Source organism: Nomascus leucogenys, chromosome 9 (assembly GCF_006542625.1).
Source record: "Nomascus leucogenys isolate Asia chromosome 9, Asia_NLE_v1, whole genome shotgun sequence".
NCBI lineage: Eukaryota > Metazoa > Chordata > Mammalia > Primates > Hylobatidae > Nomascus > Nomascus leucogenys.
In genome coordinates this window covers 47128430-47154959 of record NC_044389.1, presented here as the reverse complement: position 1 = coordinate 47154959, position 26530 = coordinate 47128430, and the positions used below count along the sequence as shown (strand labels likewise).

The window sequence follows — 26530 nt, the reverse complement described above, 5'->3', positions numbered from 1 at the left end:
TTTTAAGCATGGTATTTGGTATAGGGTTTTTATAGCTATCCTTTACAGTGTTAAGTAAGTTCCCTTCTATTCCTGATTTCTTACACTTTTTTAAAAAATCATGAATGGGTGTTGAATTTTATCAACTGCTTTTTCATATCATTGATATTATCATAAAATTTTCTCTCTTGTTAGTGTACTGTATAATTGTCCTTGGTTTTTCAAATGATAAATTGACTTTTTAGAATGACCTCACTCAATCGTAATGTATTCGTGTTAGGCCATTCTTGCATTGCTATAAAGAAATTCTTAGGCCAGGAGCAGTGGCTCATGCCTGTAATTCCAGCACTTAGGGAAGCTGAGGTGGGCAGATCTCTGGAGCCCAGGAGTTTAATTAAGACCAGCCTGGGCAACATAGTAAGAACTTTATATATAAATATATTGTTGCTCTTTGAAATGGTATTTTGCTCTTTCAAGCCTCGCAGACTTATATCAATCATTCTTTAGATTTTTACCTCGTACTTTTCTTTAAAACTGGTCTGAATTAATTTATTATTAATATATCATTCCTTTATTTTTCAAGGAATCTCCTCTGATCTTCTAGTCTGACTTAGATGCTTCTATTAGGATTCTGTGCTTTCCTCAGTCATAGCACTTGTTGCAAAGTATTACACCTCTTTTAGTATCAGCTACTAGGCACCTGAAAGCTATACTTGCAATGAATGAATGAAGAATGAGTGAAAGGAGTAATATTTCTAATAAAAGTGTGCGTTTTACTCAACAGTGACAACTGAACGCCCTGTGCAGGTTAAGGTGGTCAAAGTCAAAAAATCCGATAAGGGAGATTTCTACAAAAGGCAGATTGCATGGGCCCTTCGAGATCTTGCTGTGGTAGATGCCAAAGATGCTATCAAAGTAGGTTTTTCTCAGTTCTTTAACCTGTGTTCAGAAAGCATCTTCCATTTTATAACATGGTATTATGTATTTGAAGATGATCCAAAAACAAATTAATATATGTTTGTTTTCTATTTTTTTGCTTTTTTTAAGCTATAATTATGTTTGTGCACAAGCTACATAAACTAGAGCAAAATTACCTTGACTGTATACATTTCTGTGTTTAGATTAAGTGTAATTTGTATAAAATCTATACATAGTATGGATTTTAAAGTGGTGTGTCATGAGTTTTTTGGCTTGTTTGTTTGTTTGTTTAATCAAAATCATGTAACCAAAGTGATCCTTCCTTAGTCTTCATGAGTAAACATAGAATCACCAGCTGGGGCAGCCAGACTGACCTTTTGAGGCCACCATGGCTTTGATGTTTGTGGATCAAAAGAAAAAAGAAATGATAGTGTGTTACATTTTTTAAGGAATGTAAATAATAAGATCTATAAAGATATGAACTTACACTTTATAGATAAACCACACTCAAACTCCAAGAAAGTTGATTAATGTGATAATCACATTAAAGGACCACCCATATTCCTGACAGTTCAGAGCTTTTCACAGCAATACCCTTTTTTCAAAGCAATCAAGTAGGCCTCCTTTGATTAAATTAGGTGCTTCCTCCCCCTGGCCCTCTCTCACTCTGCCCTTCATCTTTCTTTGCAGCCCTAACACACCTCTAGAGCAGTAGGGAATACTTTGTACCACAATTACTTGTATGTCGATGGGACTAACATAATAGCAAGGCTTACACTAGTGAAACTACAGGTGCTCTTTGACTCTACAAATCTCATACATTTACTAAAAAGGCACAAAGTAAAAACAACAAAAAACAAAAAAACTGCCTGTGTAAAGCAATCTGATAAAATAAAATTCTGATTTTACCCTTACTTTGGTACAAACCTCCAAGGATCAAAAATCTGGATAAAATGACAGGTAGTTGAGTTGGGTGCAAAGAAATGAAGTAAGAACAATTTGAGGAGAGCCCTCTATATCTGTATAATTCAGATTTCTTCCAAATATAAATCATGCCTTTTCTTTAAGTATTCTAGGCTTACTGGCCCTTTGCTTTATCCCTAAGGAGCAACCAATGCTTAGAAAAATGTGAAATGTAGAAACAGGATTTGACAGAAATGTAGAAAGATGGAGATTGGAAAGAAAATTATAATGGGATGTTTAAAAATAATTTAGGCCAGGCGTGGTGGCTCACGCCTGTAATCCTAACACTTTGAGAGGCCGAGGCTGGTGGATTGCCTGAGCTCAGGAGTTCAAGACCAACCTGGGTAACACGGTGAAACCCTGTCTCTACTAAAATACAAAAAATTAGCCAGGCGTGGCGGCATGCACCCGTAGTCCCAGCTACTTGGGAGGCTGAAGCAGGAGAATTGTTTGAACGTGGGAGGCAGAGGTTGCAGTGAGCCGAGATCGTGCCGCTGCACTCCAGCCTGGGCCACAGAGCGAGACTCTGTCTCCACAAAAAAAAAAAAAAAAAAAAAAAAAAACTTTTATAAGTAATTTTTATTACCATGGGGAGGGATCAAGAGTGGAAACTTTTCTGGTTGTTTTCTGTTTAAGACAAAACACTTTAAGGGCTTTTAAAACTGCACCTTTATTAAAAAACATTTTTCCCTTCAGTAGTTTTGCACTTCGTAACCCTGTTGACTTGCATAATTCAGTAACATTGCTGAATGCTTATTCGAATGCATTCTCACAGCTGATGCCTCTTGCCGACTTGCTTAATGGATTTTTTTTTTTTTGCATTTTATGTAGGCACCTTGGTGTGTGTACGCTATATATGGATATAAAACATAAAATTTTTATACATAACTTAACATTAGCCATTTAGTATCACACATTGATTTGTGTGAGTGTTGCCACTGGAGCACTCAGTTTCTTTTATGGTATTATGGGAAATATTCCCAGGGAAGAGATTATTTCCCATCAAATTTCATATTAGTTGCCAATACTCTTGTATTTTTTTGTAAGTAATAATGCAATTACCTTTTCATTGTAAATGCAGGTTTTAAACTTTTGACGCTTCAATTCTGTTTATTAAGCTATAAATTGAACTAATTAGTAGTTCCATGCTGCTGTAATATGATTGTTGTACCAAAGGTCAAGTCCTGATTCCTAGGATACTCCAGTTCTTCACAGTGAAAGTCTGATATAACTTGCCTTACTTTAATGTCTTTACATTTCCCCCAAATAACACTTTAAATGAATCAAATATATTATTATTCTTTTACCCTGTAGAACATTAAGAATATTTGAGCCTATTTTTTAATTCTTTGCATGTGAAGTGTACATCCATAAGTTTGTTTGTTTGTTTGCTTGTTTGTTTTGAGACAGGGTCTCACTGTGTCACCCAGGCTGGAGTGCGGTGGCACAGTCTTGGCTCACTGCAGCCTCCACCTTCCAGGCTCAAGCTATCCTCCCACCTTAGCCTCCCAAGTAGCTGGGACTACACGTACATGCCACTACACTCAGCTAATGTTTGTGTTTTTTGTAGAGAACGGTTTTGCCATGTTGCCCAGGCTGGTCTCAAATTCCTGGGTTCAAGCAGTCTACCCAACTCAGCCTCCCAAAGTGCTGGGATTACAGGTGTGAGCCACCAAGCCCAGCCTGTTTTTTTATATAATAGTCAAGTAGTTCTATTCATTCAGGGGAGAAATATTAGCCTGATGTGGATTATTGCTGTAACGTGGCTTAAGAGACTTGTAGAAAGGATAGTGTAATTCTCTCAGATTGGTTGAGCTTCTTTATCACATGAAAGAACTTTAGGCCAGGAACAGGGCTCATGCCTGTGATGCCAGCACTTTGGGAGGCCAAAGCAGGAGGATCAACTGGATAACATGGGGAGATCTTGTCTCTACAAAAAAATTTTAAAAATTAGGCATGCTGGTATGTGTCCGTGGGCCCAGCTACTCAGGAGGCTGAGGTGGGAGGATTGCCTGAGCCCAGGAGGTGGAGGCTGCAGTGAACCATGATTGCACCACTGCATTGTAGCCTTGGCAACAAAGTGAGACCCTGTCTCAAAAAAATAAAGAACTTTGAGACCTAGCAGCACTTTTAGCTTTTGAGATATCTTTAATCATTCCTTATTTTCAAAATAGAAAATAATTAGGAGCAGTCTCTGCTTTTCACCTCAGTTGTTCTTAGAAAGTACACCAGGATATACATTGCATTTTTCTAAAGTTTTATACTTAGAAGATATAGTCCTTATTAGGGAGTTAGTGTCCAATTACAGTTTCAAATAGTAGTACATTATTAAAGAAAATGTATAACTAAAACTCTGTAGGCAATTTAAAAAGAAAAATTAGGTCCATGTCAAAGCTAGAGACCATTGTCATCTTACTGATGTGGAAGCTAAGCCAAAAAGCCATTAATGCATCCTATACTTCTACTCATAGACCTAAAGGGCATAGGAAGAAAATGACCATAACAGTATGTTGTTTTTTCATCCAGCTTCTTTGGGGTGGTAAACTTTTTGCTATGAATTGAATTCCCCAAACTCTTCCCTTCCAGTTGCTTAGCTGATTTTTAATACCCTTCATTTTCCAAAAACAGCGTAAATTCCTTTTTTACGTTAACAGTGTAAAAGGATGTGATCAAAAATAATATCTTTTGTATATTTTTATTTTAGGAAAATCCTGAATTTGATTTACATTTTGAAAAAATATATAAATGGGTTGCCAGCAGCACTGCTGAAAAGAATGCATTTATTTCATGCATTTGGAAATTGAATCAGCGATATCTCCGGAAGAAAATTGATTTTGTCAATGTTAGCTCACAGCTTTTGGAAGGTAAAGTTAAATAAAAATGCATATGTAAAATCAGTTATATCTTTAAGTGAATATACAATTTGACATCATTCAAATTAATTAGAATACTGAATTATCTTATTGTAAAAGAACTTTAAAATAATGTTTCTTATTGCAGAAATTATGCTTGTTTATTGTAGAATATTAATACATTATGATAAATAAATAAAAACCACTTATTCTTCAGCGATAACTACTGTTAGCACTTTGTTAGCTATTCGTCTAGTCTTTTTCCTATGCATAAGCACCTTTTTAAGATAAAGAAATTTACATTACGTTTTCTAACATACTTTTTCATATAATGTAGCATGAACATTTTTCATGTTATTGAATACTTACCACAACATCATTTTCAGTAGCACCATAGTATTCCATTATATGGATATACCATGTTATTTAACTAATCATTTATTTTTTAATTTTCCAATCTTTGCTTCTTTTAAACAGCTCTGGGATAAATATCCTTGTAGCAGTATTTTTGTACAGAGGGTAGATGTAGTGGTTAAGAACATAGCTCTGGAGTCAGACTTCTTGGGTTCAAATCCTGGCTTTGCCACTGACTTGCTATATGACTTTGCGTTGATACTTACTCTTTATGTTTCAGTTTCCCTTATCTCAGAACTAGAGATAATAATAGTATCTACCTCATAGGGTTGTAATGAGGATTAAATTACTTAATATATGAACATAGTAAGAACAGTGCCAGGTACATAGTAAGTGCTCAGTAAATATTAGCTATTATTATGTTACCAGTATAAAATCCTTAGACATGAAGGTTATTAGAATATTTTTGATCAATATATCTTCAGGAATGTTACTATGCATCATTTTGTGTTACAAGACAAAAACTCTACCATTAATTAGTGAAAATATGAGATTTTCTCTACTTTTAAAATTTCTTTCCTAAAGATATAAACATTGTAAGATAGCACTTAGTAATTAGTGAGCCTGCTGCTGATTTTAGGCTTGATGCTTGGCACTGGCAGAAACAAGTCACATATGTCAGGCACCAGTAGTGCTGGTCTTATGTAGGAATCCCCAGGGTTGCCATCTCACCAACACTAGTCCCCAATATCTTGGTAATTGAGTGTATTGAGGGAATGACCTTCAAGAAATTTGTGGTAACTTTTCATGCCTTGAATCGTGGTTTAATTTGCTTTGAATGGCTTTTATTTTTTTACCATTTCAGGGTTGAACATTCTGATGAGTCAGTGATTCAGTGATTCACAAGCTTGCTGTTCTGTCTTCAAATATTATGCATTCCCCGATGTTATTTATTGTGTAAGATGATTTTAAACCAGTATATTTCAGGACAGTCATATAGAAAAATACATACCCTACCTGAATCTGCCTCATTAAGAAATACTACCAACATCAGTGAGAAGAGTATTACTGTTTTTGAAAATGAAGTGTCTAACTTAAAAAAAAAAAAGGCATTTAATTTTTCAGGCCATAAAACAAGAGTGTAGACATGTTCATGTTTATAAACATTAACCCTAATTGAGATCAATTTTAAGAATACTGAGAAGATCCTTAAGAATCTCATTTTGAAAATCACTTGCTATACGTCAATAACTCTTGCTTTGGTTTAGTGGAGTTCAGGGAATAGCTTCATTAATGTCTACAAACTTGTTTTATGGGCCTTGAAATCACAGCCTTTAATTCCCATTAAAAAAAATAAATGTCTCTAAGTTTTGGGTGATGTTAGAAAACAAATAAAAAATTATTACCACCCCAATTTAAGAGCTCAATAATTAAGTAAGACTATTTTGATTATAAATGTTAGCAGTGGCAACTTGGTAGTTTTTATTGTTGACAGTTGAATATGTAAGTTAAATAATGGGGCTCCTCAGCAGAATAAGGTTTGTAAAAGAGGACTTTTCAGCAGTTGAAGTAAAGTGAAGTTTTTATTTGGCCTTTTTTTTCATTGTTTTACTTGCAACCAGCTTTTTAAAAAAAAAATCTTTGGCTTGAATCCTTAAATGCTGGCTTGAACTGTTATTTTGTGTAATTTTTTTTACTTGCCTCAATCTTGTCCTTTCTAACCGTGTTTTGTGACTAATCCTCTGTGAAGGAGTGTCTGGGTAAAGCTTTTGGGCCTTCAGTAATATAACTAGACTAAATGCATGAGTCACAACTGCCCTAGATATAATCCCCAGGAAATGATTAGTTTCCCAGGTTTCTCCTGTAAGGGTTAGTTAGTACTGTTTCTTAAAAGACTAAGAGAAATTAGAAAGATAAATATATTTGTAGTCACTATCAGAAAGTGAATAAGAAAAATGAACATGGCAAATTTAGCTTCTTGTGGATCTTTCCACTTGGTAGTTGATTTGGCTGTCTTTTGAACTTTAACGTGAAGTTCAAATGAGATATGGGTAGTATTTTAAAAATTTAAGCCTGTTTACTTTTCTACCCAGCTAATATTCTTTGCTTACTTTCCTCTGCTTTTTTCATACTTTTTACTCTCCAGAACTGCCTAAAGTTACAGAAGGTGCGTAACACCTTTTCTTCTTCTATTCCATATGTTTTTATTAGTTGCCATTGTTATATACCGTTGGTTGTATGTTTTATGAAATTATGTACTGGGACAAATTTATTTTAAAAATCTACATAGTAATAAAATTAATGATAGTATTTATTATTGGCTTTCAAAGGACATATCATTAGAAAATACTTCTGAAGCGGTTAATTATAATCATGTAAAATATTTGTTTAAGTCTGCTTGTGTAAGGACCTGTACAGAATGATTTGGGCAGTCCCTGCCCCCTAGTGGCTAATAAGCGGTCACACATGACAGTTGAACTTTTTTGCAATGAACTAAATGGACTCATTCATTGAAAGGACAAGGAGATCAGTAATATCTCTCTAAAGAACTTACATACTGAAATCTGTAATTGCCTGTACCAAAAGTTTTAGTCTTCTTTTTGTTCTGGGATGTTATCTAAATCTGCCTAATTTATTATCATTCTTAAGAGCAAATCTTTTGTTACTTCAAATTAGCTGGTTTTTGTTCTGGGACAAATGAACGTATTTCAGGTCATGCTGAATGTAAATATTCATTTTCCTATAAAATAATGAATACTAAAAGCATCCAGAGTTTGTGATTTAAATCATGCCCCATTAAGTCTGTGAAATTGCTAAATTTTTATTTAGAGTGATAAAATAACATCTTAGGAGTTAAAAATGATTTCTTTCATTTTACCTCTCCCAGCCTCAAGCTTTATATACAGTACTCACATGCTAGTGTATTTCCTCAAAAAAAAAAAAAAAAAATGAACTGAAACATCTAGAAAGCATTTCAGATTTGACCTCTTGGTCTTTCGTTATAAAGCATGAAGCCTGTTTAACTTTTTGTAATTTCAAACAGCCATGTTGTTGTTGCTCTTGCATTAGAGTTATTGAGAAAGCTGCAACTTATCTTTAGAAATGTTATCAATGCATGTGAAATTTTTTTAAGCAAAGAAATGGGAAATTCAGTTAATATTCTAGTGACCAAAATAAATTACGGATTACAGATGCATTTTTCATTTTAATTAAAAAGTATTTGGCAAAAATATACATACTGAAGATGAAAGTAACAAAAGTAACAAAAGAAAAATTTTACCTGGGAAAGAAAGGAAAGCAAATTGTTTTTGTGTGTACTGAATTCATAGTCATTGTTTTGTTAAAGCAACAGCCACATCAGGTACGAAAAAATGTTTAGGTTTGTTTCTACCTGTTTTTGTGTTTTGTTTCTACATTTTAGCTTAATTGTATTTTCGGAAATTGTGGTGAAAGCCTGTTTTAACAGTTGTAAGTTAGTGCATTAGACTGCATGCTTTTTATTTATTTTTTAGGACTTTATTTCATTAACATATGAAATTATTTATAAAAATAAATATGATTTTTTTCATATCATTTGAATCATTCTTTCCTCTTTTTCAGCTGCTAAATGTGACCTGTGCTTATAACTATACCTAGCTATATGTATTATGTTACAGTCTTTTCTACTTTTTTGACTATTTTACTTTGAATTTTTACCCTCTTTAAGAATCTGTTCCAAGTGGAGAAAATCAGAGTGTGACAGGAGGTGATGAAGAAGTAGTAGATGAATACCAAGAGTTAAATGCAAGAGAAGAACAGGATATTGAAATAATGATGGAAGGCTGTGAATATGCAATCTCGAATGCGGAAGCCTTTGCAGAAAAATTGTCCAGAGAGCTGCAGGTGCTAGATGGGGTAAGACTTTCTTGAAATCTATGAATAAGTGATGTATAGTGGATTGAGAAGGCTAATGATGTTCATATTACACTACCTCAGCACTTAAGCCTTTATAATGTGTTATTGCCGTCTTTATCTATAAGCACATTACCAGCTGCCATCAGTCTTTTACTGTTCTTGTTCAAAAGATGAACTATTCCTGTTGAGCCAATGAAGACAGTTGGCTGAGATTCTGGATTTGGGGAGGTTCTTGATATGAAGTGATGGGAGTAAAAACTAGGCCAGAGAACATCTTGGGAGTTGATTCGCTCAGCTTCTGAAACATGTCTGAATAGTTCAGTGCCAAAGAATAGCATTTGTGTGTATGTGTGTGGTTTGAAAAAAATAAAAATAGGGGTGAAGTATAAAGAGAGAAATGTGGCTGAAATATGTGAGTCATTTACCAAAGAAGAGTGGAGTGAGTGTGGTGAAAACAGGAGAGCCAGAGAAAAAGATCTGTGACTTCTTGGCTAAAATGTTTTAGAATAGAGCTTTTTGTTTTGTGTGCAGTTTTTGAGTGTAATTCAAATGCACAGCACCTGCTGGGTGCAGTGGCTCACACCCGTAATCTCAACACTTTGGGAGGCTGAGGCGAGCAGATCACCTGAGGTCAGGAATTCAAGACGAGCCTGGCCAACATGGTAAAACCACATCTCTACTAAAAAAAAAAAAAAAAAAAAAAAATTAGCCAGACATGGTGGCATGCTCCTGCGGTCCCAGCTGCTTGGGAGGCTGAGGCACAAGAATCACTTGAACCTGGAAGACAGAGGTTGCTGTGAACTGAGATTGTGCCACTGCACTCCAGCTTCGGTGACAGAGTGACACTGTCTCAAAACAAACAGAACAAAACAAAAAAATCAAACACAGCATCTCTTATGCTAGAGTAATCTAAAATCATTTGGGTTTTTTCTGGTTTTAAGAAAAGGTAAGCATTTAAGAAATCCCTCAGAGGATAAGGAACATTTTAAAGACTTAAATTTTAGTGTTGTATACATGAAAGGTACAGAAGTTATGGGGTCTGACTCAGGCCCAGAGAGATTATATGAATAGTCCAAGCTTACAAGTTTGCAGAGCTCACTGAAAGCAAAGCCTAGAAATGATTTTAAGATGTTAAGGAAGAAATTATCCTGGGCAGATTCAAACTCCAGCTCTGTTACTTAAGAGATGTCAGTGGCTTCTGATTCCTGCTGACTCTTAAAGTCGTATTGCACTTACGTTTTATTTACTGTGAATAGTATATAAATAACGTGTGAAACCACAGTGTCAGCTATACAATGATATTCTTTAAATTTCTGGTCCAACTTTTTCATCATACCATGTTACTTGCCTTCTTAATATGGCTTAGTGATTTATATTTTTTGTTCTAATTAATATTATATATATGTTCCAAGTCAGCATGTTGCTTTGCAGTTTAATTTTGGATTTGGCAGTTTCCTTATTTCAGGGAATTCAGAATCAATAGTCAGAATCATTTAGAAAATAGTGATAAGGGGATGGTGGTTTGTTACTGCTTTGCCTGGGGAAGGAAAAAAAAACAGTTGCAAATGAAAGAGAAAAGAAAAAAGATGACAGAAGGAGCTATCTGTCGGCCATATGCTCTTCTACATCCTGTTACTAGTTCCCATCATACTACAGTTATAAATTAGTTTCATATATCCTTCAGAGTCTGGTATACCACCGCTGCTTTCTCAACTAAGATATCACATAGGTGATTATGCTTTTATTTAGAGTTTCACATAGATGTTAAGAAAATTTCTAGCTGGTAGAATTGGAGGAAATGTTAGAGATACCATGGCCGAATGCCTCCTAAATGTATAGAAATGAGAATGTGCCATTACTAATGATACTTTCTGGCACCTTACTTGTGCGTTCTGGAACCTTACTTGTGCAGTTTGTGGAAATATAAAATCCTAAGGCATGGTCCCTAACATTGATATGGAGGCAAGTGTACCTGCGTGAAATACTGTGTAAAACATGCAAGAACCTAAAGTGATAAACTAAAGTAGATGTGTAGGTATATATCAATTTTTGTTATGCGACTTTCAAGGAAATTTAGCAACATTTCACCTTTATTCTTTTACACATTTAAATAACATGAAGTGTTGTGTTTTTGTTTGTTTGTTTTGGTCTTTAACTTTGTAGGCTAACATCCAGTCAATCATGGCATCTGAAAAACAAGTCAACATCCTGATGAAATTGCTAGATGAGGCTTTAAAGGAGGTAGATCAGATTGAATTGAAACTGAGCAGTTATGAGGAAATGCTCCAAAGTGTAAAAGAACAAATGGATCAGATCTCTGAAAGCAACCACCTAATTCATCTTAGTAACACTAACAATGTAAAACTCCTGTCTGAGATAGAGTTCCTTGTGGTAAGTATGATCATAAATTACCAACAACAAAAAAAACTAGTGATGCTATATAAAACCCATTTGTAAACATTTTCTAATTTCCTTGTGAGAACAGGATTTAAAATAATTCCAAAGACCTAATGATAGGACTGAGTAGCATCTGGCCTGTAAATTTCCCAAAATTCCACATGCAAATGGTGTGTTTGCATATATTCTAGAACCACATGGACTTGGCCAAAGGTCATATAAAGGCCCTTCAGGAAGGAGATCTTGCTTCTTCCAGAGGCATTGAGGCCTGCACCAATGCTGCTGATGCCCTTCTGCAGTGCATGAATGTAGCTCTTCGACCAGGTATGTTCATTAGAAATGACAAAAATGTGACCAAGAATCTGAGACTAAGCCTGTAACTTGTTATAAAGGTTTTGACAAGAAATACATGAGATAAGTGGTTTAGGGTTACATTATTAGCTATTCAAGTTTCACTGATTTCCCAACTTACTTCTATTGATACTAGGAACTTTTTTACTTCAGTTCCTCCTTCTAATTGTCCTCAATGACTATAGTCAACACCATGATCTTTATTTAGTACTATCCACAGAACCCAGCAGAAAGTAGGTGCTTTGGTTAGACCAGAGAGCATAAGGTTTTTCTAGGCAATTATTTCAAAACTTGAGTGTCCGTCAGAATTCCTAGAGGTCTTGTTAAAAATATAGATTGCCTGGCTTCAGCCTCAGATTCAGCAGATCTGGGCTGAGATTTTAGAATCCACATTTCTAACAATTCCTAGGCGATGGTGAGGCAAGACCACACTTTGAGAACCACTGTGAAATCCCATTTTTCTCCTGCTTAACTTTTATCAAGTAAATGAATACACCCATAAAACTTTTGGGTTCTTCAAAATTTTAGATATTTTTAATGTTCCATTAAACATCAAGGAAATCTTTTTACCTATTAAAGTGATCACAGAATGTCATTCTGTATCAGGCCATGACATGCTTCTGGCAGTCAAACAGCAACAGCAGCGATTCAGTGATTTGCGAGAGCTTTTTGCCCGGAGACTGGCCAGTCACCTCAACAATGTTTTTGTTCAACAGGTAATTTTATTTTATTATTAAAACAGCATGTTCCTATAGCTTATTTATGTATTATCTTAACCTTACATTTCCACAAAAATGTTAATGTGTTTAATTGGGGTTGCAGTCAATTCCTTCACATATTTGATTTTAAGATTTTGAAATAGGTGCCTCTTTGCTCATAGATGTACCCTGGGCCTCAGCTGCCTCTTTTGGTATACAGTCTAGTTCCCTTCAGCTGATGCTGTCTGATTCTAGAAATCAAATAACTATGCATATGAATTGCATATACTACTTAGATATTTTTATTTATAAAAATAAGTCCAGACTTGTTAGATGTTTACCATTGGACCTGTTTTATTTTGCAGTATTTTGAGGTGAGACTCAGGACTTGATTCAGTGTTTTAAATGTTTTGTAAGTTCTGTGTACTTAGTACATAGTATAATTGTTAAGAAAATGACTATAGCTCAACTGCAAATTTCAGTTGATCTGATCTTCATATAAATGCTTTGCCTATATTTTTATATGGAAAAGGATGTTATAATTAAGAGTGTGGTAATAATATTGTTATTAATAATATTAAGAGTACCTTTGAGGGATTTGAATAACAGCCATTTTAATATCTAATGTAATAAATTAGGTTTCTTATTTTTTCATCTCTTTTAAAAGTCCCTTTTATTTTGAGTTGTTAAATGAAAAAAAATTGGGGGGATATCTTGTTCATCAAGAAATAATGCCTGAAAACAATGGATTTTTACTTTATTTTCACTTCACAATATTCTAAAACAATTGTATTTACTATATTTTATTTCCAATTAGTTTACTCAGGCCCTTCTTCAGCTCTATAACAGGTCCTACTTTCTTTCGGTTCCTGTGAGTACATCAAATTTGGCTCAAGCTTCTCTGATTCTTTTTTTTTTTTCTATAAAGTTTGCTAAACTTAACAACAGCAGAATCTTTACAGATTATAACTTACTGATTTAAGCTGTTAACCACATTCGTAGCAGTTTTTAAATGTCCCAGAGTAGAGACTATTTTGGCCAAAAAGGCATTTAATCTCATTCTGCTTGCTTTTCTTTCTGTCATTTTTTCACTCACTTCATTTCATAATAAATAGTAGTATTACTCCTTCATTTAGTAATAATAGTAATATTACTCCTTCATTTATTTAGTATTGCCAGGTGATTGAGGTACATACCAGACATTGACTTGGGATAAATGAGAGACCAATCCTGTCCTCAAGTAGTTCACAGTCTAGGGAAGGGAGACAAACAAATAATATACTCAAGAGGGATAAATACTGTGATAGTGAGACTGTGGGAGCATAAAGGAAGACCACCTAACAAAAAGCACGGTAGCGGAGAATCAGAGAGATTCCCTTAACATTCCATTTCACTGAAAAGTGTCGAAGAAAAAGTAAACCTAGATGTCACATAGGAAATACTAATTCATGTTTTTCTTAGGTAATTACTTCAATAGCATCTATTTCTATACAATTCCTTAGTTTTTAAAAATGACACTGTCGACAATTATGTTATCCACATTTGTTAGATAGTATTGAAAATAACAGCCAATAAATAATAGTCTTTTCTGTACCCTTAACTGTTTGTTGTAACATGCAGTTATTTATGATTTTGCTTCTTGCCTTGTAAACTAATGGCTTCATTTAAAATGAATGCTTCCCATTTCTGAAAAGCTAATATGTGTTATTACATGTGAGTGATGCATGTTAAAAACCAGAATGCTGCGACAACCTGGGATGTGCCAGAAAAGATGGAAGAAGATACCCCACACATAAGAAAGAGATTTTCTTAGTGTTGCATTCAGTGCATCAGGTCACCCAGCAAAATTGTTGAGAAACATGGGTATTTCTATTCCTGGTAGGGGACAAGCTGGGAAAATTGATTAAAATAATATGGTACACCTCTTTGGCAATCACAGAATTTTCATCGTATGCTTATTATGTACTCACAGTCTACCATATGTAAGAATAAGAAATAGTTCCTACCCTCAAGATGCTTGTAAGAAGGAATTAAGACTAATGTACTTACTCTTTGTAAGGAGTTAAGACTAATGTACATTAGCAATGTATGTAATAAATTGCTAATTGTAGAACTGTGGACTATAAGTGCTAAAAAGGTTTAATCAAAAGTGAGTTTATTGAGAATTTAAGGAGTCAGATATGGAAGGAACTGCAGATAAGGTAGGACTTGAACGAGTCCATGCATTACAGTTTATAGCAAATGTATAGTTACAACATTTACAAATATTGTACTGAAGAATCCAGTGAAAATATTATTATTATTCACAATATAACAGTAATTTCAAAGCATTGATTCTCAGTCTTTTTAAAATTCACAAATTAGTAAAATTAAAAGAAATAAAATTGGAGATTGACCAAATCACCAATTTTTTTATTTTACCAAATAAAGACCTTTAAAAAGAAATGCTATTATCCACTTTCATTATCTTTTCATTTTAAAAATGACATTTTGGCACTAAAAGAATAAGAATTTCCTTTCAAATTTTAAAAATTAATACATTTACCTTTATGAAGGACTCACTTCTTTCATTGTACTTTTTCTTATTGCTATAGGCCAGGAAAAACATCTTGCATTTGGGAGTCACTGATCCAGAGCATGCTATCTGTGATGCAACTTTCCTATTAATACTTCTGTGTTATCTATACTTTAGTGAAACTTGAAGTGTATTTTAATATAATACTCACTGTAACATAATATGAGAGTAATGTTACATAAAGAGTAGTTAGCTTCTTTTAGATCTTTCAGATCTTACACACTCAACTTCCCCTGAAATTATAGGCTCTTGCCCATAATTTTTACATTTACTAGGGATTTGTGTATCTAGAAAGATCAGGTATGAGAATCTGGTCAGTTTACACTAATTAGGGTTATGATATCGAAAACAGTCAAATTAAGGCTAATGAAATTCAGGAAATATTTGCATAAAGAATATGTCCTTTAAAAAATTGTTTTGGTTGTTTTTTGAAAGATTTATTTTGATAACTGCTCTCTGCCTTTTGTTTCCCCCTTTGGTTCTACAGAGACCTCATGATTCTATCTACTTTTGCCTTTAGCAACATGATGAGACTGATTATGTACATAACTTAGAGAAAATGAAAATAAACTGAAATGCACTGAACTAAAAGTACAACCAGGAAAAAACTGAAGTTGTGGAACTTTTTACCATACGTTTAAGTTTCGAAATTTTTCTTTCAACATACGTATACAGAAACAAGCTATAATAAAATAAAACCCGTATTGTAGACCACCAACATTCAATTTCCTTTACAAAAATTGTTTCCTTAAGCATATGTCACATTTTTGTGAACACGGATTGATGATCTCCGGTTAAAAGCTTAGAAAGACTTGTGATTAACATCTATTTTTGTGAGGTTTGTTGGAACTTCGCTCAGATTTTTTTTTAAGAAAAGAATAAGTAAGTATGCCATAACAGAAAGAAAGAGTTCCAAATCTTGAAAATTTATTCAAATTTTGACCCCAATGTATCATTTCTTTAAAAAAGTCACTATAGCAAAGTGCTTAAGAGTGCAGACACTAGAGCCAAACTTCCTGGGTTTGAAATCCTGACTCTCGTACCTCCTAGCTGGGTTACCTTGAACAAGTTAATTGACATTTGTGCCTGAGTAAACCGTAGTAGAAGAACATAGACAATAATTTTGAGGCTTGAATCACTGAGAAAAATTAATGAGGAAGATTGTTTTGGATAACGATACATTGTTACTAATAAAAACTATTTGGTAAACATTTGTATGATATAAGTCTGTCAAATATTCTTCCCCTTTAATCAGCGTGACCAATTAAGGCACATCGTTTAGGCCAGGCGCAGTGGCTCACATCTGTAATTCCAGCACTTTGGGAGGCTGAGGTGGGCCGATAACTGGAGCCCAGGAGTTTGGGGGCAACCTGGGCAACATAGTGAGACTCCATCTCTATTAATAAAAATAAAAATAAATTTTTAAAAAATAAAATGCAATTTGGAGACATTTGTAGACCTAAAACTATATTATCTATATCTGGCTAGTATCTAATACATGTGATGCTGTAGAATCCTGATTATCCTTCTGGCATCTTGGTTAAAAAACATTTCTGTTAATAGAATGTTTATATTGCCCTTTGGCAACATAGAAACAGATAATAGTCCAATGGTAATGCCTGTGTATTTTACTTAATATTATTGATTTTGTTCATCTTTATTGTTAGCCCTTACAGAAAAGATGTGGTAGCCCAGGCATTCTAAATATATAGAATTGTTCTATTCTTCAACACTTTAGCTCTTAGTCCTCACTGATTCTTTTGGAAGATGTGATTGTTTTATATTCAGGTAGCCACCCAGAAAAGAACATCCACATAGGTCCACTCTCCGTTATCCAGAATTCTGGGGGTCAGGAGTGTTTTTAGAATGTTTCAGATTTTAGAAAAGCAATACAGTATATATACTGTATATTATATAATCCCTCCAAGCACATGTTTTTGCAACAAAAAATAGGAATAGTCACTCTAAACACTATAAATAGGCCCATGTCAGTTCAGGTCACGTTTTACCATCAAAATTGTTTTGGTGCCAAGCTTAGTTTGAGTTTTCAGAGCTTTTTGGATGTCAGAATTACAGAAAGGGATTATGGACCTATTAATATATCTTGTGTATAACATCTGTGGTAGCTGCGAACTTCTGTTGCCCCTGTGTTCTAGTTCTTGTTATTTTGAACTGGTCAGTTTCGTTTTGTGATATTTTTCTGCCATCTCTAGTTCAGTTTCCCAAGTTGACCTAAGTAGATATCAGTAAGATGAATCTGAGAAGTATATTGGTTGTTTTCTACCATTTTATATGTAATTTCTGTATAATGGGTCCTTCCTTTTTTCTTTTTAATTTCCATTTTAAATTGGGATGTATTCTCACATGAAGAAAATTTTCCAACAGACTGATTTGAAAACATTTTTGAAGAAGGGACATGGATAATGATGCGGGTTTTTGTACTTGGCATGTCTTATACTCCCATCTTTCTTTCTCAGTTACCAGGGAACTCCTCATTCCTCTAGGCCAGAAATGTTTCTTTCTGAATAGTCTGTATTTAAAAGAAAATTTTTTTAAATTCATAACCACTAGGTTATTTTGTGTATATAGTAAAGTATATAAATTAGGTAAAAGAAATCCCTTTTAACTTAAAAGAATTTAAATTCTTTAAATTCAGGATGCTTATTAAGCTAATGTATACCAACTAGTATGATACACATTCATAATTAGCTTTAGGTAACCTTACCAGGAAATGAGTTAACTAGCTCCAAAACTCTAGCAGTCTGTGTAATTTTAATGCAGTTTTCACAAAATGCTGACAAATAACTTCTGGCTATCCAGGCAAATTAGATTGAGTGAAAATTACATCAAATAAATCTGTCTTGTTTTGCCTTTTGCTTGTTGTTGGGAAATTGTATTTTCAATTTGAATCTGCTCCAAGACAGAAGTAAGACTCAGATGACCAAGGTTCCAATTCCAAGCTCTAAGACTTTATATTCTACGTTTTTTAATCTGTTGTTTTAAATATTATAAACTCTAATGGGAATACCATAAACGTAGACTGTTTTGAATGATTTCTCTATTTGTGTTTCTTAATTCAAGCTATATCAAGAAGGTCATTTGCTTGGTAAATTGTGAAATGTGGTATGAGAGAGACATGCTTCATTAAAACGTTCCATCTTCATTCCTTTAGAAGACGGAATCAGTAGTTGATTTATCAGAGTGCCATTCTTGCGTGTTTATGATTATCTTATGGTGGTAATGTTCATTTGATATACACAGGATATAAAAGTTGTGTAAGTATTTGGCTTTTATTTTTCTGTGTTCTATTCTTAATTATTTTTCTATGTCTTCTTGGTTTGGCTTGGCCACGTTTTGGTCATTGTTTAGACTTTTTATTGTAACGATATTTCTTTGTACTGTTGATTACATTTATTTACTTATTTACTCACTTTAGGGTCATGATCAGAGTTCGACTCTTGCTCAGCACTCTGTTGAACTGACTTTACCCAATCATCATCCATTTCATAGAGATTTGCTCCGATATGCCAAGCTGATGGAGTGGCTAAAGAGTACAGATTATGGAAAATATGAAGGACTAACAAAGGTATGGATTTGACGTCATTTACTCACTGAGAATAGAGCATTATCTTTTAGAATCAAGAGGTCATGTGTTCAGTTCCCCAAGTTTAAAATACTATAGTACATTCTTAGCAAAGCAGAAAATGAGTCAGTGCTCTTTACCAGTGACAACATTCATTTTATTTACTTGGATAAAGGAGAGCTAAATTTTAAACTTCAGTATGGAAAAATATTAAGCCATACTGTAGCCTGAAGCATCAATTTAGTTAAATGCTATGCTTATTTGCTGAGTTTCTTTATGTACAGTGTAGAAACAAGGAAGTATGAGCATTGCAAGTGAGGTATTTGCCCTCTGTGGATTTATAATCTGTTCTGTTAAGGAAATACAGAGTGCCTCTTTATTAAGCAAGCATTCCACTATTCCAGACACCTGGGGCCTAACTAATAAGCATCTACTGTAATGAGCTTTAAATCTGACTGGGAAGAATCATACATAAAATAATCAGCAAAAAATTAAACACTAAACCGGAAATGAATTTTAAGTGTGTGGCAGCATAGACAAGGAAAATCTCTGTCTCGAGACCATGGGGGAAACTTCATGGACAATATCGGACTTCAGTTGATTTTAAATAATGAGTGCAATTAAATAAACCAGAAATAAGAGGAAGGGCATTCCAGGGATGGGGAGAGAGATGTGCAGACAAAGGTGGGAAAAATACACGGTTGTCCTAGAACAATGAGTTTAAGTGTGACTGAAGCAGAAATTTCTTATTCTAGGGCAGTGAGAAATTATGTTGAAAAAGATGAGCTATGGGACCTACCAGCATTCCTCAAGCATGGGAAAAGATTAAATGAGGGAAACTGAATTAAGAACCCGAAGTAATAATTCAGATGAAATGAAGTGTTGAGCCAGGAAGATGGTGTTGGGAATAGATAGAGAATCTAAACCAAAAGAGAGACTCTAACAGCAGAAGGAACAGGTTGATGCCAAACTTGCTGGGCTTGGAGTTTAGAACAGTAGTATATACTACTGACTAAAATGCTGCACTTGGGGAAGAGCAAAGTCATTTATTCATATATTCAATCAGTAAATGAATTGAGCACCTATTACATGCTAACACTTGTAAGCACTTAGAGATACAGCATTGAAGGAAACAGGCAAATACTTGCCTTCTCAGAGTACTTATTCTAGGGGAGACAGACAAACAAAAAAGTTAATTATATAGTATGTTAAAAGGTGCTGCTGAGTGCGCTAGAGAAAATAAAGCAGGGAATGCCAGGACTGGGAGAAGGGTGTGGGATAAGGATTTCCAGAGGAGAGCTTTCAGGCACAGTGCAAGTGCCCTAAGGCAGAGTGTTCCTGTTGTGCTTGCAGAGCGGGGAAGCCAGTGTGGTAGGAGCACTGTGAGCCAGGGGCAGACCCTGGTTGGGGCGGGGTGGATCTGGATGGGATTGTGGACCATGTAAGGTTTTGTCTTTTACTGTGCATGACATTGCAGGGTAGGGAGGGGAGGTGATGGACTTTGAGCCATGGAATGACACGGCCTGACTTAGATTTAATAGCCATTGTAGCAGGAAGCCATAGGGACAGTACTTTTCTGGCATTTATGCTGTTGACCTTTAGTTTAGGAATTGGACGTCGTGCCCCTTTTTAAAAAAATAGAGCTAAAGAATTCCCACCTATCTAGTCAAATACATAAATAGCTAATAGTATTCTAGATAGTCCTGGCTGAAGATCTATTTTATTAAAATTCTGAAATACTCTTGAGAAACATCTAAAATCTTTTAAGTTTTTGTGAATTTGAAGTTTAAAAATAAGAAATCTAATGCATAAGCTGTGTTAATAATTAATAATAATTATATGGACAATATGGCCTTAAAAGATGTTCTAGAATTGGAAATAATGATATGTTTTATCTCTGTGGAATGAGAATATTGGAATTGCTAATGTAAAAGCAACTTCTATCTGGTATCTTAGATTCATGCTTCAGAAGAAAGCAGAAGGGTTAGGTAGAGATTTATGAAAAGTGTGATAGTAAGAAGGAGGCAAATTATATATTCCTATCCATGCATTTGTGTTGACATATTTGACAGTAGGACATTTTTATATATCAGTTTTCATGTATCTTCTCTTTGAAGTGCCTTTGCCCATTTAAAGTAAAATCTGGCTCTTGCACTTCTAAACTGAGATCATAAGAAAAGGGATATCAACCTTAGTAAAATAAATAATATTTTTAAATTATAATTTTAAAAATGCTTTTCAAAAAAAAAAAAAAAGTCTCCTGAGGTGTTTATATACTTCTTATCTGGCTAGCTGTTTTAGGTGAGATTATTTTAGTTCCTCAGAATTAGTATGTTAAGCATTATACACCTCCACTGTTGTGTTATATTTTGTTTTGTCTTGTTTTCATTCAACAGAATTCTGATTTGGAGATCTCTTAAGGAAAAAATTTACATTAGTGGAATTCTTTGCCTTTTGAAGTTTTAGGAGGATTAATATTCTGAATAATTAAACATAAATTATATTTCTTTAAGAGTTTTGTGCCAACAAGTGCTTTGTCCCCTAGTGAATATTCAAATAAGTAATCAATAAGCTTTCTGCCTAATTGTGTTCCCAGTATTATTGCCCTATCTTTATATATAATGCAGTGTTCATGAATGTAATTTAAAGTGAAGAAACAAGATTATAGCCAACCTAGTAATGATTTATGGAATCATTCTCTGTTCAGAGTATATTTTTGATTGACAATATTAATGAGCTTTTTAAATGAAATTGACTTTTTCCCAGGAATGTTGCGTCATCCTGTGATTTGAGCTTTTGACAGATTATGTATTTTTTACCTCATCTAATTTGGTTGCTGAAGAGTTGTCAAAAACAGAAATTTTACTTAAGCAAGAAGGAAGAAAGGAATGAAAGAAAAAAGAAGGAAACAGACAAATCAGTGTTTCTTTAGTAAGAAATCATAATTAAATTCAGAAAGCTATTTGCACTTGGTTAGGTTTACACAGCTCATACTTTTTGGCAGGAACAGGAAAAACTTGTTCAAAATTCTTTGGGAATAAGAATCACTAGCCACTGCCTCTAGCTGTACTGAGGCTGAATCTAAGCAAAGCCCCATTTTTTGGTATACAGAAAATAGATGTAGCTTGGACTGCCCAAATTCCCTCCTCCCGGGACTGCTACCCCTGTCTGCGACTCTGGGTCATACATGTAGGGCAGTTAGTAGAGATGGTCTATCCATGCTTGGGTAGGAAAGGAGTTTTCCTCTCCTAATAGCCTCCTGAGTTTGGCAGTCTGACTTGAAGATGACTCACGTGTCTTCTCTCCACCTCAGTTTTACATTTGTAGAATTTGTCTTATTGTTGCGAACCCCAAATGTCTGAGACAAGATCTCAGTCAATTTAGGAAGTTTATTTTGCCAAAGTTAAGATCACGCACCCATGACACAGCCTCAGGAGGTCCTGACGACATGTGCCCAAGGTGGTCCGAGTACAGCTTGGTTTTATACATTTTAGGGAGACATGAGACGTCAATCAATATATGTAAGGTGAACATTGGTTTGGTCTGGAAAGGCCAAACAACTCGAAGCAAAGGGACAACAAAGTGGGGAGGGGACTTCCAAATCATAGGTAGATAAGCAACAAATGGTTGCATTCCTTTGAGTTTCTGATTAGCCTTTCCAAAGGAGCCAATCAGATACGTATTTATCTTGGTGAGCAGAAGAATGACTTTGAATAGAAAGGGAGGCAGGTTTGCCCAAGCAGTTCCCAGCTTGACTTTTCCCTTTAGCTTAGTGATTTTGGGGCCCCAAGATTTATTTTCCTTTCACATCGTATAAAGAAAAAGTAAACCATGGAGACCCTACAGTGGGCCCAGGTTCCACTGCTTTCTACTCGAAGCCAAACACTAGAGGCAAGGGTTGCTGTGAGGAAAGGCAGATTTAATCAGAGCCAGAGAAGCTGAGGTGAATGGAAGGAAAAAAAAAATCAGAGAGCCAGCAGAGAAGATGGCGAACTCGCTTTCTAAAGTACCATCTTAAAATTTAAAACTTACTATAGGGTTTTGTTTTGTTTTTTTGTTGTTGTGTTGTGGTTTGTTTTTGTTTTCGTTTTTGTTTTTTTAGACAGGGTCTCACTCTGACACCCAGGCTGGAATGCAGTGATGTGATCACAGCTCACTGCAGCCTCAACTTCCTGGGCTCAAGCAGTCCTCCTGCCTCAGCCTCCTGAGTAGCTGGGACTACAGGCATGTGCCACCACTCCCGGCTAATTTTGTATTTTCTGTAGATACAGGGTTTCGCCATGTTGCCCAGGCTAGCATCATAGAGTTTTGGAGAGACACTGATATAGTAAAACCTTCCTGTGGTCTTTCCTATCAGTGAGTTCTGTTGAGTACCAGGAAAAAAGGTATCTTAAGTCATTTGAGTCCCACTGAAAAAGTAATACATCCCAATGAAATAGGAATTTTAATTTATATTTGCTTTTAAAGTTATACAAAGATCATGGGAAAGAATTGCCCATTTGACTAAGTGTTCTTACAGAGATTATGTGAAAAATGTATATGGCCTACAAATTGAAAAAGGACAGGATCTATATTATGTTTGGTCCAAATGCTGTTTTATAAGAATACATCTATAAAATATTTTAAGACAATCAATGGTAAACTGTGAGTCAATATACAAATATTTATACAACATGTACCTTTTGGAACGTATACCTGATCTTTAAAGCAGGTAAACATGTTCTTAAAATGGACATATTAATTTGAAATAATATAGGAAGTTGAAGCTTAGATTTTATTATAAACTTAAAAGAATAGCTAGGTACAACTTTTCTGCTATGAGTTTATTTAAATTTAGTCAGATTCTGTGTATGGCATTTAACTTCATACTTGGAAAAATATACAGTCTCCCACTGTTGAGGAACTCTTCTTGAGAGTATATTTTTATGTGATAATAAGTAGAAATGATGAAGAAATGATTTTTGTATGCCAAAGGATAGATGTTTTTATTTAAGCGAGAATTAATCAAATCTGTTTTAAGAAAATTAATTACTTAATTTTGAAAACTGTAAGATATGCTAATTAAATTCTTATGAAAAATAACCTATTTTGGAGTAATACCCCAAGCCGGCAGAGACTCAGTGAAACTGAATATTCTTAAGTGCCGTTGACACTATTTATTATTGGTCTGTTTTTAAAGCAACATGACAATACGGAGGAAGAGCAATTAAGATTCCCATACACTTTGACCCTGTAATTCCATCCTTAAGAAATTATTTCAAAGAAATAGTTCATTAGAGATGAAAAGCTTATTGTAACATTGTCTATCATAGCAAAACATGGAAACCTCTTCGTTGTCCTGTGTTAGGGGATTGGTTTATTTAGTGGTGCTACACCAACAAAACTGAATACTGTGCTGTCATTAAAATGTGAGACTGGAGAAACGTGATTATTCTGATTTAGATATTCTGTATAGTATGATTACAGTGATATTTAAAATATGCAAAAGGTAATATAGAAAAATGAAAATATAAATATGGTTATGCTTGACTTCATATTTTTGTAAATTGTTAACATTATGATGCCTATTCAATTGTTTTTTAAGACAGAAAATAACCTATTTTTTTTTTTTTTGAGACGGAGTCTCGCTCTGTCGCCCAGGCTGGAGTGCAGTGGCGCAATCTCGGCTCACTGCAAGCTCCGCCTCCCGGGTTCACACCATTCTCCTGCCTCAGCCTCTCCGAGTAGCTGGGACTACAGGCGCCCGCCACCACGCCCGGCTAATTTTTTGTATTTTTTTTAGTAGAGACGGAGTTTCACCATGGTCTCAATCTCCTGACCTCGTGATCCGCCCGCCTCGGCCTCCCAAAGTGCTGGGATTACAAGCGTGAGCCACCGCGCCCGGCCAAAATAACCTATTTTTATATCCTGTGAAATACATCAAAGTTTTGGACCATGAAATTTAAAACAAGCATGAAGGACTTGGGGAATTGAAAAATTGAAATTGTTATATGTGTTTTATTAATAAGAAGTACATGTTACTTTTATTTTAAGAATTACATGGATTATTTATCCCGACTATATGAAAGAGAAATCAAAGATTTCTTTGAAGTTGCAAAGATCAAGATGACTGGCACAACTAAAGAAAGCAAGAAGTTTGGTAAGCTGAGGCATGTCAGTTCATTATCTTCCTATTAAAAATGGTTTTATTTATAACAAATAATTCTAAGACTTCTTAAGCAAGGTGGAGGTAGATCCAGCAGAATTTATGAAAAAAAGGTCTAAAACATTGGCTTGATTTATAGCTGTTTCATAGAACAAATATGTATATCTGTAAATTTTCTTTACTAATTAAAATTCTGCAGTATGTGACTGTGACAGCAATTGTGTATTCATGCTATAATCAAATATATATACTCATAAGAACAGCAGTTGGTGAGAAAATGAAGTGCAGTCAAGTAGAGAAAGTACTAGACTGAGAGACAGATGTTGGGAGTTCAGTTTAACTGATTCCCTAAAAGACTTTTTATAACAGCTGGGGGCAAGTCACTAATCTCTTAAGTCATTGCTCTCCACATAGAAATGAAACTGGTTCCTGGCTTCTTACTTCTCACTGGCTATTTTGAATCAAAAAGAAAGTTTAAATATTTTCTCCCCTGCCAAAGGGCTGTAAAACTGTCACCAAACATTCTCATGTTATTTTACCTTACTTTTCTAAAGAGATGCTTTGAAGCATGTTAATTTTTGTTGTTTGTAAGTATTTTAAATAGACAAAAACATTATTTGAAAGAATAGCCAGTGACAGTATCAAGTTATGAGGAAGGTGATTTGCCAAGGCCACATTCTGCTCTTGCATGTGTCCATCTCTGGAGTTCCTTTTGGATGGAGTTTTGTGCCTATTCAAGTCAAAACCTGGCCTTAAATGGCCACATTGTGTACTCCTCAGTGTGTCTGCATAGCTGCCCTTTAGAATAATGAGTTTAGCATTTGCTTGTTGAAAGGAGCCTATGCCCTAAGCAACTTCAGTAATCAAGAAACAGGATTGAAAACTGATAGTACATGTTTCCATTCTTTCCTGTAGGACAGAGAAGACTGTCATTAATGGGTAATTATTCTGTAACTCACTATTTTTAAAAAATGCAACACTAATATATTGATTATACTAGTCCAGACATTTGAAATGGTTTGAATTTGTCTGTAAATATGCTACACTTTACAGATACTGATAAGAATCTTGGGACAGTAGGCTTTTGGAAACAGAAATGCTAACTCATCCTAAAGGTTAATTGTTCTTAAACAGCAGTGTGTTTATATCCCTGTTAATGTTTCACTGTGGATATGTTATGCTTTTTTTTTGTAGTAAACAGCATATTATTAATGCAGTTACATGTTTAATGTTTTCATTAAGTATATTTGTCACCACTTGTTAGTGAACAATTTTATTTTGAGAGAACTCCTTCAGTATATGAAAACTGGAGGTAAGAGAGAAATATTTCTAAAATTATCTACTGAGTAGGTCATTAATCCCAGTATCATAATAGTTTATCAAGTCTAAGATTCACATTAAGATAAATGAAATAATAAGAATATAACTTAAGTCAAGTACAATAGTATCTTAATGTTATCATTGCATTAACCTGAAACCTAAATTTTTTCCTCCTTGAGAAATTCTTAAATTATCTTGTTAAAAACATTTTTAACTAACATAATACAGGTTAAAAGGTACTTTTGTAGTTTTATAAGTGTTAAGATCACATATCTTCTATTAAATGTGTCTATTAAATAGCAAGGAATAGGAGAGTTATTTGTGACAATTGAGTGCATAGAAAATTGCGCTCACTTTAGCAGCACATATACTAAAATTGGAACAATACAGAGAAGATGAACATTGTCCCTGTGCAAAGATGACACACTAATTTGTGAAATGATCTATAAAACAAATGAAAATTACAGTGTCAGTTATTTTGATATCAGCTACAGGAGAAGA

At 34.6% G+C, this 26530-nt stretch overlaps 1 protein-coding gene and 1 non-coding gene across 13 annotated transcripts in view; both read left to right on the top strand.

Annotated features, from left to right (window-relative positions):
• The window catches only part of EXOC1 (exocyst complex component 1), a 52395-nt gene that overhangs the window by 5738 nt on the left and 20127 nt on the right, over positions 1–26530 (top strand). For 4 of the 12 annotated variants that reach the window (XM_003268393.4, XM_003268394.4, XM_003268392.3 and 1 more), the window contains exons 3-10: positions 764–894; positions 4565–4724; positions 8773–8960; positions 11124–11351; positions 11549–11681; positions 12315–12424; positions 18418–18567; positions 24598–24703. In XM_003268393.4, coding sequence (XP_003268441.1) covers positions 764–894; positions 4565–4724; positions 8773–8960; positions 11124–11351; positions 11549–11681; positions 12315–12424; positions 18418–18567; positions 24598–24703 — 1206 coding nt within the window. Of the gene's footprint in view, positions 1–763; positions 895–4564; positions 4725–7212; positions 7234–8772; positions 8961–11123; positions 11352–11548; positions 11682–12314; positions 12425–13223; positions 13278–18417; positions 18568–24597; positions 24704–26530 lie in introns of all 12 variants that reach the window. The other 8 variants (XM_030818909.1, XM_030818910.1, XM_030818913.1 and 5 more) reach the window with 4 other exon arrangements.
• Positions 26376–26482, top strand: LOC115836762. The gene has a single exon (XR_004031784.1). It is a non-coding gene; the product is annotated as a U6 spliceosomal RNA (small nuclear RNA).